General features: G+C 38.9%; 1 protein-coding gene across 3 annotated transcripts in view; it reads right to left on the reverse strand.

Annotated features, from left to right (window-relative positions):
• The window catches only part of PDE7A (phosphodiesterase 7A), a 113,863-nt gene extending 100,320 nt beyond the window's left edge, over positions 1 to 13,543 (reverse strand). For all 3 annotated transcript variants that reach the window (XR_006788166.1, XR_006788165.1, XM_045861106.1), the window contains exon 1: positions 11,743 to 13,543. Coding sequence is in view for 1 of the 3 variants with exons in the window: in XM_045861106.1 (XP_045717062.1) it covers positions 11,743 to 11,880 (138 nt within the window). In the remaining 2 variants the exon portion in view is untranslated. The remainder of the gene's footprint in view (positions 1 to 11,742) is intronic.
• Positions 13,544 to 13,875: the final 332 nt, after the last annotated feature.

The raw sequence follows: 13,875 nt of genomic DNA on the forward strand, positions 1-13,875 counted from the left end.
ATAAGGCACTGTTATCCAAAATATACAAAGAACTCTCAAAGCTAAACAAGAAAACAAACAACTCAATTAAAAAGTGGGCCAAAGACCTTAACACACACCTCTTTGAAGAAGATGACACAGATGGCAAATAACCACATGAAAAGATGCTCCATATCAGATGTCATCAGGTAAAGGCAAATTAAAACAATGATACCTGTTAGAATGACTAAAATCCAGAACACTGACAATAACAAATGTTGGCAGGAATGTAGACCAACAGGAATTCTCATTCATCGCTGGTGCGGATGCAAAATGGTGCAGCCACTCTGGGAGGGTGGTTTCTTACTCTTGGTAGTTTCTTATCAAACTGAACCTACTTTTACCCAAATGATCCTAGAATCACACTCCTTTGCTATTTACCCAAAGGAGCTGAAAACATTATGTCTACACAAAAACCTGTAGGCAGCTGTTTGTAGTTTTTCAGTAGGTGAATGGATAAAGTGTGGTACAGCACAATGGAATATAATAGTTCTAAAAACAAATGAGCTATGAAGCCATGAAAAGACATGAAGGAACCTTAAATGCATATTACTAAGTGAAAGAAGCCAATCTGAAAAGTCAAATACTGTATGATTCCAACTATATGGCATTCTGGAAAAGACAAAACTATGGAGACAGTAAAAAAAAAAAAAAAAAAAAATTAGTTGCTAGAGATGAGCAGGAAGGGAGGGAATAATCAGGAGGAGCACAGAGCATTTTTAGGGCAGTGAAAATATTCTGTATCGTATTATAATGATGGATACATGCACACCAAGAATTCTTAAAGCATGCAATTTCTAAGGAAAAAGAGGGGCACTGTCCTCCTTTCCCTTAGGAATTAGCTTATGTGTGCCATGACAAAAACAGGTTGAAAACTGCTGCATTATTCATCTATCCAAACTCATAGAATATCCAAAACAAGAGTGAAGCCTAATGTATTGTATGGATTTGCATGATTATGATATACCAAGGTAGGTTCACCAATTGTAACAAGCAAACCACTCTGGGTGTGTGTGTGTTTGTGTGTGTGTGGGCGCACGTGTGCACACGCATGTGTATGGGGGCAGGAGATATATGGGAAATCTCTGTATATTCCTCTAAATTTTGCTGTGAACCTAAAACTTCTTCCACAAATTAGTCTGTTTTTAAAAGTTTTCTTCTTAGAATAACTTTGTATTTTAAAATAATATGTTCACTATGAACAATTCCAGCAAGAAGTAAAATGAAGTGTAAAATCTCACAAAAACAATTTCACTACCTGCCCTTTCATTCCTAGTAAACACATAAAAGGGTACAGAGTAAATTCTCTGTATATCAGGAATACTGTTTTATTCCCCAAAGTGAAAAAAACTTTATTCTTAAAGTTTATTTTTTCCCAAACAATAAGAGAATGTTTATTTAGAAAGTCAAAGAGGTAGAATAAATGGGCTCAGAAAACAAGTAACAAAGCAAAAGAAGACTCCTTGGAGCTTGGGAGAGAGGTAGGTAAAGGTAAGGTGCCAGCGGGGAAGGAGGAGGAGAGGGAAAAAGTGTGGGTTGGGAGAGAGAGTACTCTTAAGAGTTCATTTGAAAGTATAGGTGAAATAAAAGGTTATTTCTGTTGACTTACACATAAATCAAATTTTAACCAATAAAATGGTAGCTTCCCAACTGGTCTATTATACTTTCAATAAGGGTTTTCCTTTATCTCCGATTTTATTGGGTTGGCCAAAAAGTCTGTTTGGTTTTCCCATAAGATGGCTCTAGTATTGCTTACTTATCTTTAACTTCATTTGAAACAATTTTGTTAGTCTACTGTGACAGCTGTCATATCACCATGCATCAAAAAAATTATCAGAATTGGTGAATTTTTGTGTAGCCATTTTAATGTTGAAGATGGAAGAGAATATACAACATTTTTGGCATATTATGTTGTATTATTTCAAGGAAGATAAAAACAAAACAGAAACGCAAAAAAAGATTTGTGCAGTGTATGGAGAAAGTGCTGTGACTGATCAAACATGTCAAAAGTGGTTTGCAAAATATTGTGCTGGATATTTCTCTCTGGACAGTGCTCCATGGTTGGGTAGACCAGCTGAAGTTAATAGCAATCAAAGAGAAACATTGAAAACAATCAATGTTATACCACATGGGAGACAGCCAACATACTCAAAATATCCAAATCAGTGGAGTTACTGGTGAAAAATATGTCTTTTATTTTAGGAAAAACATTAAATGGACTTTTTGGCCAACTCTATACTTTAGAAGTAACTCAGACATGTTTAAAATTGAGTGTATATGTACTCTAACTAGTTCAAATAATCACTAGTCTATAAAAAGATGTGTAAATGAATTAAAGACCTGCTACTCAAAGACATAATGTTCACTAAAGAAAGACTGCTACCCAAGAAAGTCCCTTACAGCAATTCTTTTATAAGGAAGCAGGAGCTATATTTTTAAAAAGCAACAGATTCACAGTTGGAAGAACTAGGTTTAAAGCTGTAACCCTTCCACTTTCTAACTGTGAGATTTTAGAGAAATCACTTAATCTTAATGAGTCTCAACCATTAAATCTTTAAAATGTTGAAGATGAATTAAGTTACTGATAAGGTCCCTTTCAAGCATTACTATTATAGTTATATTTCCAATGAAGCCTTAGACTATGGAGATCCAGGATTAGAAACAATCAAAAACCAGAAAAATAATGGATGTATAAGGTACTATTTCTGTATATGTATGGAGAATGGTAAACTACAGCAACACTGTTACCTTAATACATGAGGTGGTACAGTAAACCAATGGTCCACAAAGTGGGTCATGCGCATGTACCATGGGAAATACATGTGCACGGAGAGTTCACAGAGAATTGATTAGTAGGTTGTCAACTTCCATATGCACACTTTTCTAAAACCATTCTGCTGACACAAGTCGGTTTTCATTTATCTCCTCTCCCATTTCATCTCTCCCCCTCTGGCACTTCATAAAAGAAAACTGCAATTCTCAACAATTCTTGAAAATTACTGGGGAACTGGGATCTAATAACATCTGAGGAGCTAAAAGGAGAGTTCAAAATACTCATGTTGAGAAAGTTAATCATTCTGCCCACTGGGCACCAAATTTTTTTCACGTCAAGGAGCCACCAATTCTTCCATGAAAACTTAGGGAGGACCAAATCCAAATGCTGCCTGAGAAAGCTTTAAAAATAATTTCAACTGTGGATCACTTTCTTGTCAACTCAGAAGAACAGGTGATACTTCTAAAACAAAATACTTTTTACTACCATCTACTAAATCTGTGAATGAGATTTCTCAATACTTTCACTATTAAAGTAAAAAAGGAAAATGCAGAACCCCATCCTTTCTAATAATATTTACAAATAAATACAATATTTAGAAAATAACTTAAAATAAGTGCATTTCCAGTAAAGCATTACTGTTTTATTTAATACTTATTAAATTTTATAATTCACATGTTGTTTTGATTGTCTACTGACAATTATTGCTGTATTGATAACTCAGTACAAAATAAATTTGACACAGCCTTATGGACATAAGAAATTTTAAATACTTTAAATTATAATTGTTTTTGCCCAGAACTCAGAAGAACTAAGTGACACTGCTGAAATAAAGCACTATTTATTCCCATCGATTAAATTCACAAATGAAGTTACATTTTTTTATAGGAAAGTATGATGGTATAACTGATAAAATGCTTTCCAATATAACAGGATACACTAGGATAATACGTAAACATAACAAAATAGAAAACAAAAGAGTTCAAAGAGAAAAATAAGGAATGTAAAAATTCTGTTAAACTTAAAAGCTTTTCACATGTTTTAAAAAAATAAAGGGCGATATTAAACTTAAAATTTTCTTGGATATCTTTTAAATCATGATTAAGTTGTACACCAAACATTACACTATTTACAAATACTAAAACTGAAAGGAAAAATTCTAGACATATGAAAAAGTATATAGTTTTCTATTTGTTTGGTTTTCAAGTTCTTGGAAAGGATATATAAGCAAAATATTTGAGAACTTTTGTACTAAAAGTCAGAATATTTGAAAACCCATGTAGTGAAAGTCAGAACACATCATCAGTCCTAACCTTCCTTCTAAGATAGTGTCTACTGGACATCCAGACCTGAGTGGTCCCCAGACACTTGAACTCAACATATTTAAAGTAAATGCATTATCTACTACTCCCTGTCCTTCCACATACACAAAAGAAAACCAAAACCCACCTGCTCTTCCTATCTATACTTTTGTTACTAGCTTAATGATCTAACTGGTCTCCCAAATTAAAGTGACAATTTTTTTCCCCTCCCAAATCAAAACAATTCCTAGGACCCACTCCTAGGAATTTCTCTTTTCCTTCCACTGCTGCCATTATTCAAGATCTCTTCACCAGCTGTCATCAAATAGCTCTTCTTCAAAACAACTATACTTAAATTCACTTCCGACACCTTTATAATTATCAGAGCTACACAAAAATGCCTTTCATGCATATAACTCAGTTATCCAAACAGTTACACAATCATGAAGTTGGAAGGAACCACAAGAGTTCACCCCCTTGTCAATATCCTTCTCCAAATATCTTTCAAGCTGTTGACTCAACCACTGATTAGGAATTTATAATCTCATGAGGCAAACCCACTCTCTCTGTACATCTCCATCAGAGATCTGGACCCAAAATCAAACTGCCTGACTTTTTCTAGGATTATTGTGGCTTAAAAGGAAGTTCATGTTTAAAAAAAAAAATTGGTAAAGTTACACAAAATTTTAAACAAAAAGTTAAAAATTACTTATAATTTCACCATCCAAAAATAGCTTCAGTTAGCATTCTGAAATACATCTTTCATTTTCTCTCTGCAAGCATATATGATGTCTAGATATGTACAATTTTGTGATTTTTAAACACAATTTTTATTTTTCTATTTATGTTGTAAGCAATTCCCCATACAATTAGTCTTCAAATACTTCAAAATATTTAGTGAATACATAATATAGAAATATTAAAATTTATTTAGTCATTTGTAAACTATATCATTACATATCCTTTAAATTCTTCAAAGCATTTTTGTGGTTACATAATATAGAAATAAATACTATGTACTCACAATAAAACTATAATTTAAACATTTGTAAATTATTGTTTCTAACTTTTCACAGTGATAAATAAGTGATGAACACCCTTGAAGATTAATCTTTGTCTACATTTCTGGTTATTTGCTCAGGAGATTCCCAAAAGCAAGTTATCAGGCAAAAGTACTAATTTTCTAAGTATTAATATTTTGATTCAATTGCCATATTGCTTTTCAGAAAACTTTCAATTTATATCCCTACTAGCATTGCATAAGTATAGTCATCAAACTATACATTTTTTAAAAATATATCAATCTGAGAGCAAAAATGATTATCATTCTTTTACATGAATTTCTTTGATTAGTAGTATGGTTAAAAACAAGATCTCCCTCTTTATTCCCTTATTATTTCTACCTATTGATCCTTATTCTATCATCTGAGGTAACATCCTTTTCCCATGAGGTAAAAGGAAGTAGAAGAGAATGCACAGGCTTTGAGGTGAGAATGACCCAGAGTTAATCCACTTCTACTACCTACTCGTGTTACCTTGGATAAGTAACAACTTTAAGCTTTTATCTTCTCCTGTACATCAGCAACTGCCCTCACAAAACAGGAAGTGGATATAGCAATTGAGAACATACATAAAGGCATGCTCTCCCTGGATCTCGCTGGTGCCTTCCCCGCTTTCCTCAGGTGTGTATATCTGCTGTCTTTTTCCTAAGCTCTAAGGTTTTCAGGAGACTTGCAACCAGGGGAGCAGCGACAGCTCATCCTGGACTGTCCCCCTACATCTGTCCCCAAGGGCCCCCCTTCTGCCTCTGTAACTTGTTTCCTAAGTCCATACAGCCCAGCTGGCTCACTTCTTCTGCTTGTGTGACTCTTTCTAAAATTTAGGCCAAGAGAGCTCTCTGAGCAGCCCACTCTAATCTTCTCTTGGATTGTACTTTCACTTTGTATGCTTAATAAACTTCCTCTTGTGCTAGGAAAAACACAACAACATACAACCAATCAAAATCTTAACTAATCCTCTCCTTCCTCCCATTCACTCGGCAGTCCTTCTGATACTGGAAGACAGCAAAGCTCTATCCTCTCTCACCAACCACTACCCCACCTCCATTCCCAAACCTCCTGGCCCAAATCCTGAGTCTTCTTTTCTCCAGATTACAAATGTTTCCATTTTCTTCAGTTACATACCAACAATGTGTTTCAAATCACCTCCCCACCCTAGTCACTCTCTTCAGAGTATGATCTAGCTGCTGCTCATCCTCCTAGAACATGACACTGAAAACAAGTACTCCAGATGTAATTTGAAAAGACCAGAGTGAAGGTTATCACTTCAAATAATCACCTCTAATCATCAAATTTGTATTTTTAATCCAGATCCATAAACTGACAAGATCTACAATCCATAAACCTGAAAGTGTAACTGTATCCTACTCACCTTCACAGAGGAGCCAGGCCAGTTTTAAAGGGAGGCTGTGAAACATGAGGCCTTTCTTGAATAATATCACTTACAGAGTTTCTTAAAGGTTAAAAACATCAATTACAGCATTTGTCATGTAGGAGGTACTCAATAAATGGAAACAAATATTACTGAAGCCAAGACTACTGCATCTTTACTAAGAACCTTCTGCCAAGTACTCTATATGGTCCTGAGCTAGAGTTTGGTCTGCTCAAAACTTCGAGGAATACAGTAGGCTATGCTGAAACTAAGTTATCCAATTATTAATTTACTTCTCCCCCAAATGCTGCCCTGTACTATTTCATCCTCTCCTCACTCAAGCTATTATCTTCAAAAAACAAAGAGCCATCTCTACCAGTAGGTGGAGGTATAGAGCAGTAAATCAGAATTCCTATTCAAAACTAAGCAGGAGACATTTCTGATGTCAACCACAAGATCAGTGCAGAGGTTCCTTAGGAAGGGTACCTGCCAGTAGCCAAAAGGAAGCTCTGAAAGCTTAGAAAGCTCATCTACAAATGTAGTTTTTTCCTGATATTGGCTTCCAGTGGGTAGAAGCCATGCGAGTGCTGCTAAACATCTTCCAATGCATAAAACAGGCGCACAGGAAAGAATTATATGGCCAAAATGTCAATAGTACCAAGAAACTTCACGAACCACTTTGGAGACACTTAATTGGTCACATCACCTTCTCCATACACTGCACAAATCTTTGTGTGTGTGTGTGTGTGTGTCTGTGTGTGCGCGCACGCGCGTGTTTTGGTTGCATTTTTAACTTTACTGAAATAATGAAACAATATGCTCAAAATGTTATTTTCTTCCATCTTCAATATTAAAATGGCTGCACAAAAATTCACCAATTTTAATAAGTTTTTTTTTAAATGCACGCTGTTACAGCTGTCACAATACAACAACGAACTTGTTTCAAATGAAGTACTAAGCACTACTAGAGCCATTGTACAGTACAGGGAAAAACATAATGGACTTTTGACCAACCCAACGGAAATGCCTACTTATGGTAATGTTCAGCTTCAGCTATCTGAAGCTTCCTCTAATTTACCCAGGAAATTTAGGTATACCTGTGTAATCTCATCACACCTTGATAACTCCAATGCAAGAATTACATCACATATAATCATACCATTTTCCCCACCACAATCCTGTAAGATTCTTGAAGGAGGAACCAACTTTTATCCAGGGACTTTGAATTGTTCTGGCACATATAGGACCTTCGTGATTTGTCTTGTACTAAGACACTGCTAAAGACAACACAGATGTACACTATAACTACATGTGAAAATGTTTATGTATAAAGAAAAACTTGGTTAGGTTGGCAGACTCACAAGTGATTTTTTAAAAAACCACCAATTCTTTACCTCTCTCAGTTACCTAACTCAAGAAGCCTCATTCACAGACAGTGTTCAATAAATACCTGTGAAGTATTTGCTTTAAAAAGACACCAAAAGTGAACCCTAATATAAACTATGGACTATGGGTGATAATGACATGTCAATGTAGGTACAGCAATTGTAACAAATGTACCACTCTGGTGGGGGATGCTGATTACGATGGAGGCTATGCATGTTTGGGGTACCTGGAAAACCTTTGTACCTTCCCCCCAATTGTGCTGTAAGCTTCGAACCACTCTAAAAAAAAAAAAAAACACAGGCTATTAGGAAAAAACACATAGGTGCTAAATTAGAAGTCAAATTTAGCTTCCTGTGGTATTAAAAGCACATGTAAACACATGTTAGATCCCAATATTTTGTTCAGTAATGATACATATTGCAGACTTATAATAAATTTTAAAAATTAAGCCTCAAACTTTAACCCAAGTAAGACTTGTTTCCAGTGTATGGAAAATCGGACCACAATAACCCCAGGTGCAGCGCATTGGCTTGCCATTAATATACTAACCCAATTTCCAAACTTTGCTAAGTGCCTATGTAGGCAAATCACTGTGGACACAATGGTGAACAACACAAGTTCTGTTCTCGCAATATTTTTTCCAAATAAGAACTTTATTCTGCAAGACAAATCTTTAAACTCAGCTATCAACAAGATATCCCAAAGTGGCAAAAACAAGTTTCTTTTATTATCTCTATTTTTCAAATAGTTAAAAAACTATTAACCATTTGAGAAAGTAGTACACGACCTGGTTTACAACAAAAAGTTAATGCCTCATTTACTTGGCATCCTTGGGAGAGCTGATGTTCCACTTAAATGAATTTTCCAGAGAATTCACACTTGTCCATTTAGTAATCAACACTTGAATTGTTTGGCATGGAAATCTTTCATTTTTTTTTAAAGTACAAATCTTTAAACTTTAAGAAATAGGCTCTATTTACATTATTTTGACTAATAATTGTTGCACTGTACAACACTCAAGCCTCTCCAGGGAAGTCCAACCTGAGGCCCAATACAAAATCGTAAATTTACTTAAAATGTTATGAGATTTTTTTGTAATTACATGTCACAATGTATTTAATGTGTGGCCCAAGAGAATTCTTCTTCCAGTGTGTGGGCCCAGAGACACCAAAAGGTTGGACACGATATACCCAGCGTGCCTTCGTAAAAGTTACTGCCTTTTTTTTTTTCCTGATCCCTGGCTTTTGGTGTGTCAGCTGTCAAGTTTTGCTGCTATTAGTGTGAACCTGACTCTAGCAGCCTCCTAGCCCACTTCAAATTTGCTACTACTTGGAAAACAAGTTTGTCAGAATTCTGCTTAAAACACACAGGTTGAAGATGGTTGCTCATAGTCTTGTATCTCCTGAATCTGTTAAAATCTATAGCTACAAGTTCCAAACCAAATTTTGGATAAGTTACTGCAATATCTTGATGAAAGTCCTTACCTTGTTTTCATATTTAAAATTGATGCTCAGAGACAACTTCATTACTTATTCACTCATTCAACAATTGTTAAAGTATCACCATGAGCTAGGCTCCGATATTATGGTGAACTGAAAAAACTACTAGTTTTGACATTTTAAAACAGAAAAGCTCTAATACAAAACACTCATACTTAGTGCCTACAAAAACAAAAAGAAACAGATGTTTTTTAAAGTCTTTTAAATGAAACTACAAACCACCTTAACTTTTTATAATGTCTGTAGCTTTCTTCAGACCTAGGAACTGAAGATCCAAGGACAAAGAAAGCTTTTAACTGAATACTTTATAGATCTCTGAATAAGATTCCAAGATTTTTTACCTTTCCTCTTCTATTACAAATTCCCATCTAGCTAAAGAAATCACTACCAACATATATTTTGATATTAAATGATACAGTCTTGGTAATGATAAGCATGCCCATTTCACCATCATAATAAGTTTACCATCATTTTAATGTTGAGCAACGCTGACTAGAAAAAAGTGTTAATTCAGGAACATTTCTGTCCAAATTTCCAGAAGTTCTAGTATACTTCACTTTGGGGTATAGAAATTTTTCTTAAAGTTTTAAGGGTGGGTTAAATATGATGTGACTCTACATGATTTGCTTTAACTGCCACAATCATATTTCTTACATTCCATTACCCATTAACCTAAGGCTAGGAAATGAGTCCAGAAGGAATCCAACTTAAAATTGGTCTCTATGGATTAATTAAGACAGCAGGTAAAACCCCTGGCATCAGCTTCACTTGTTTGCATTCCCCTGAAATCTCCCTTCTCATTCACATTCTCCTCAGGGAGCATAAGTAACAATTAATGTTTTAGATTTTATAATTTATTAGTTATTGCTTTTATTATTTAGACTGGACCAGAAATGAGTATCAATCATGTGCCTGCTGATCTGAGAAAGTAAAATTAATATTTAGAAGTGAAAAGAGTTACTAGCATTAAAAACTTTCAATTACTACCATTAAAAACCTTTTCAGCAGTGTGTTAGTACCTCTTCAACATTCATTTTGCAACCTAAAAATGCTTTAAGCAATACTATAAAGGCAGATACTGCAGGGACTTTCAAAATAATGATGTACTGCTATTCAAAATGTCACTTAGCACTTTTTACAAGTTGGCACTGACCTTAATCGTACACCATTTTGTCCTATGAAAGAAGTCTGATTTTAAATAAAAACAATTCAGAGAGAAACCGCAATATAGGCTCTAGCTCTCTGTACAAGCAACTTAGGCAGAGAAGCAGATGACAAATATTTACCAGACACACCTGTTATTAGCAAAGTCTCTACCAGGTGCTCCACACCACCTGTTTAAAAAAAAACGCCAACACACAGACCCTCTCTCGAGGTATTTACATTATAGCGAGAAAAGTTATTAAAATAAATTAATATTAACCAACAGGAAAAATAAATATACGTGACTTAAAAGGTGATCATGAACATGTAACATTCTGGCAGCAGAAATAGAGAGCACTCAGTTCAAATGTAAACAAAACAAAATTCTTTTTGCCTCCTTATTTTAAATCTGGCAGTCAAAAGCAGCAAGAACGAAGAAGTGGGCCAACAGCAAAAAACAACAACAACAACAACCCCACGAAATTCTCAGAAGAAACTGGTATTGGACCACTCAAAACAAAGTCTGTGAGTGCTCATCATAGTTTCTCTCCTAAAATCTCATCAAATTAAAAGCAAAACTGATTCCTGGTTACCAACTTTGCGGAAACCGAAGCTTCAGGGAAACTACTCTCGACATTTGTTTCTCTGATATCATTTAGGGTCCATCTACAGAATCGAAGGAGTCGGGAGAAGAGCAACAGGGAACCGGTCTATTGTTCAGAGAACCGCAGCACCAACTGAGCACCACGGGGCGCGCGGGAATTGGGGGAGATGAGGCGCGAACTCGGCACAGGTGTGCGTGTGTGAGCGCGTGTAGGGGGACACAGGTGTGCTAGGGCCACAACTAAGGAGGAGAGGCCCAAGTTCCGGGCCGAGACATCAAGAAAGGGAGAGAGGAAAAGTCATTATTGAGGCTTAAACCTCTAAGCAAGGATGGTGGGGGATACTGGGGAGAGTCAAGGGTTTCCGGAGCCCGCCCCACTGGAGGCCAGAAACTGAGAGTGGACAGTCCTGAGGATAAAAAAAAGAGCTCTCAAATAGAAGGGGCAGCCCAGAAAGCCCCAAACAATGAACGACGATAGGTCTTGGTGAACGGCGAGGACTGGAGTTGTCGCGGGGGTGAAGCCAGGTGGGAAGAGGGAAACAAAGACAGAAGCCCCCAGTGTGAGCCCCCGCGGCGTCGGCAATTTACCTGTGATAGCTGCCGAGGATTGGGGCAGCCGAAGAGCGCGGAGCTGGAGCTGAAGCTGATGGCTCCTCGGCGGCTGAGGACGTGCTGAGGGACCGGCCTGTCCAGGGGCAGCACCGGCAGTTGGTAACATACTTCCATTGAATACGCCCGCCCTGCCCCGGCCGCTGGCCCCTGTGCTGGGAAGGGGCCGCGGCTGCGGGGCACCGGGCCGAGGCGGGGGCAGGGCTGGAGGGTGCCGACCCCGGGCCAGGAAGCCGCGCTCACGCCTCCGCCACCCAAGCACTGCACCCGGGCCGCCGGCGGGAAGGCGCTTAGGCAGCCGCGGATACAGCTAACAGGACCCGCGTACGCCCGGCTCCTGGATGCCAGCAGCGGCAGCACCGGCAAAGTCGGAAAGGTAACCCCACCGCCCCAGGGCTCTAGTGCAGGGAGGAGCAGAGCAGGAGTGTTGCAAAAAAAGAGAGCTGGAGCCAGCGTCAAGATCCAGGGTGCGCCAGGACCGGGAGCAGCACCAGCTCGGGTCGCCGCCGCCGTTCTGCCCCTCCCCTCCCCTCGAGCCTGGCTTCACTCCTCCAGTGGCGCGAGCCGAGCGTAATTCACACTTTGCAGCCGCGGACCCTGCGCCAACCACGGCCGCCACCTCCGTGACGTCACGACGCCGCGGCGCAAGCCCCGCGCCCCGTGCTGCCGCAGCGCCAGTGGAGACGGGTTAGCGGCAGAGGTTGCGAACCGTCCTCCTCCTGTTCTGCGCTTTGGAGCTGTGTCACCTTCCCTCGTGCCACACACCGCCCTCCTTCCCTACTAACCTCAATCCGCACCCACTCCAGCTGTCTCCCCAATCTGCTGCCCACCCAAGGCGCGTGCGCACGAGGCCCCGCCGAGTGGGGACATTCTTATCACTAAACTCTGGTGTTCTAGAGCGCTGAGGGTGTGGGGTGGGTTCAGCCTGTGCGACAGTGCGACTCTAGCCTTGCGACCCCAGACATCCAAAGCACCCAACTCAGTCGCATCGCTCAGCCCTGACCTCGGACTCACTACCTTGTTTTCCCTCCTCAAATTCCCATTCTTGGGCTTTGCTCTGGACCGCTGCGGCAGTGACGTCAGCAGGCCGCGCGGGCGCTACGCTCCCGACTACGTCACTCCCAGCCCCCTGGCGGGGCCGGGGCTGGAGAGTTTTCCTGGCAGGTGCGGGCCCCGGGGCAGTCCCGGCCTGAGTGGAGAATTGGGGACCTGAGAATGAGGAGGGGGAGAAGAGGTGGCGGGAAAACACCTAGACTGAGAAAGAGTATGCGCTGGAAAAAATGAGTAAAAATTATATATTTAAAAAACAAAGGAAAAAGGACACTGCTTGCCCTTTTACGGAAAGTGTTGGCTTTGATTTTTAGAAAGCATGAGAATGTAAAGAACTGTTGATCTGGTTTGTAAGCTGGATATGTAAGTTGGCAGGTTCCTTTTGTCACATTTCTCCTTAAACTGTCAAAGCTTTTCAGCAGCAACCCATTGTTCCAAATACATTCCAACCTCTAGGATGTCAGCATGAACAACCTCTCCCCTGCTGGCAAAATTGTTAATTTGTCTCTGTTCTCAGGGCACCCACCCTTCCACTTATTTGTGTGACTAGCCACTGGCAAGGTGGAAAGTACTGCATAGCCCTTAATAATGAGATCAGGTGTTAAATGCTCATGATCTCATAAATCAACAAACGTCTGCAAGATATTTTATCATCTCTCCACGGCATCTGATTCTTTCAATATCACTGAAAACTTTCTATCTCCTCCATTGGTATTTGTCTACTTGTCTGCTCTCTACTATTAAAAGAAATACAAGTTTCACCATAGTTTCATGGATTTTTGTCTTCACTAAATAGTAAGCTCTCTTTTAGTGCAACAATTGATCCAGCTCATCTTTAAAAACCTAGTAACTCCCACAAATCTAGTAGATGTATTGAGCATCTACTGTATGCTGAAGATTAAGCTTAGCACTGTCTCCTATTCTAACAAACAAGAAAATCCTGAAGCAATAGTATTTAAATTGAAACTAGGCTCAAAGAAACATAACTTGCCCTAGATCTTACACAGATAAGCGACAGAACTGACCTCAAATAACATTTGGATTCTGTGGTACAACTAACAA

Source organism: Phyllostomus hastatus, unplaced genomic scaffold, assembly GCF_019186645.2.
Source record: "Phyllostomus hastatus isolate PE091 unplaced genomic scaffold, TTU_PhHast_1.1 phas_scaffold_21, whole genome shotgun sequence".
In the NCBI taxonomy this organism is placed as follows: Eukaryota; Metazoa; Chordata; class Mammalia; order Chiroptera; family Phyllostomidae; genus Phyllostomus; species Phyllostomus hastatus.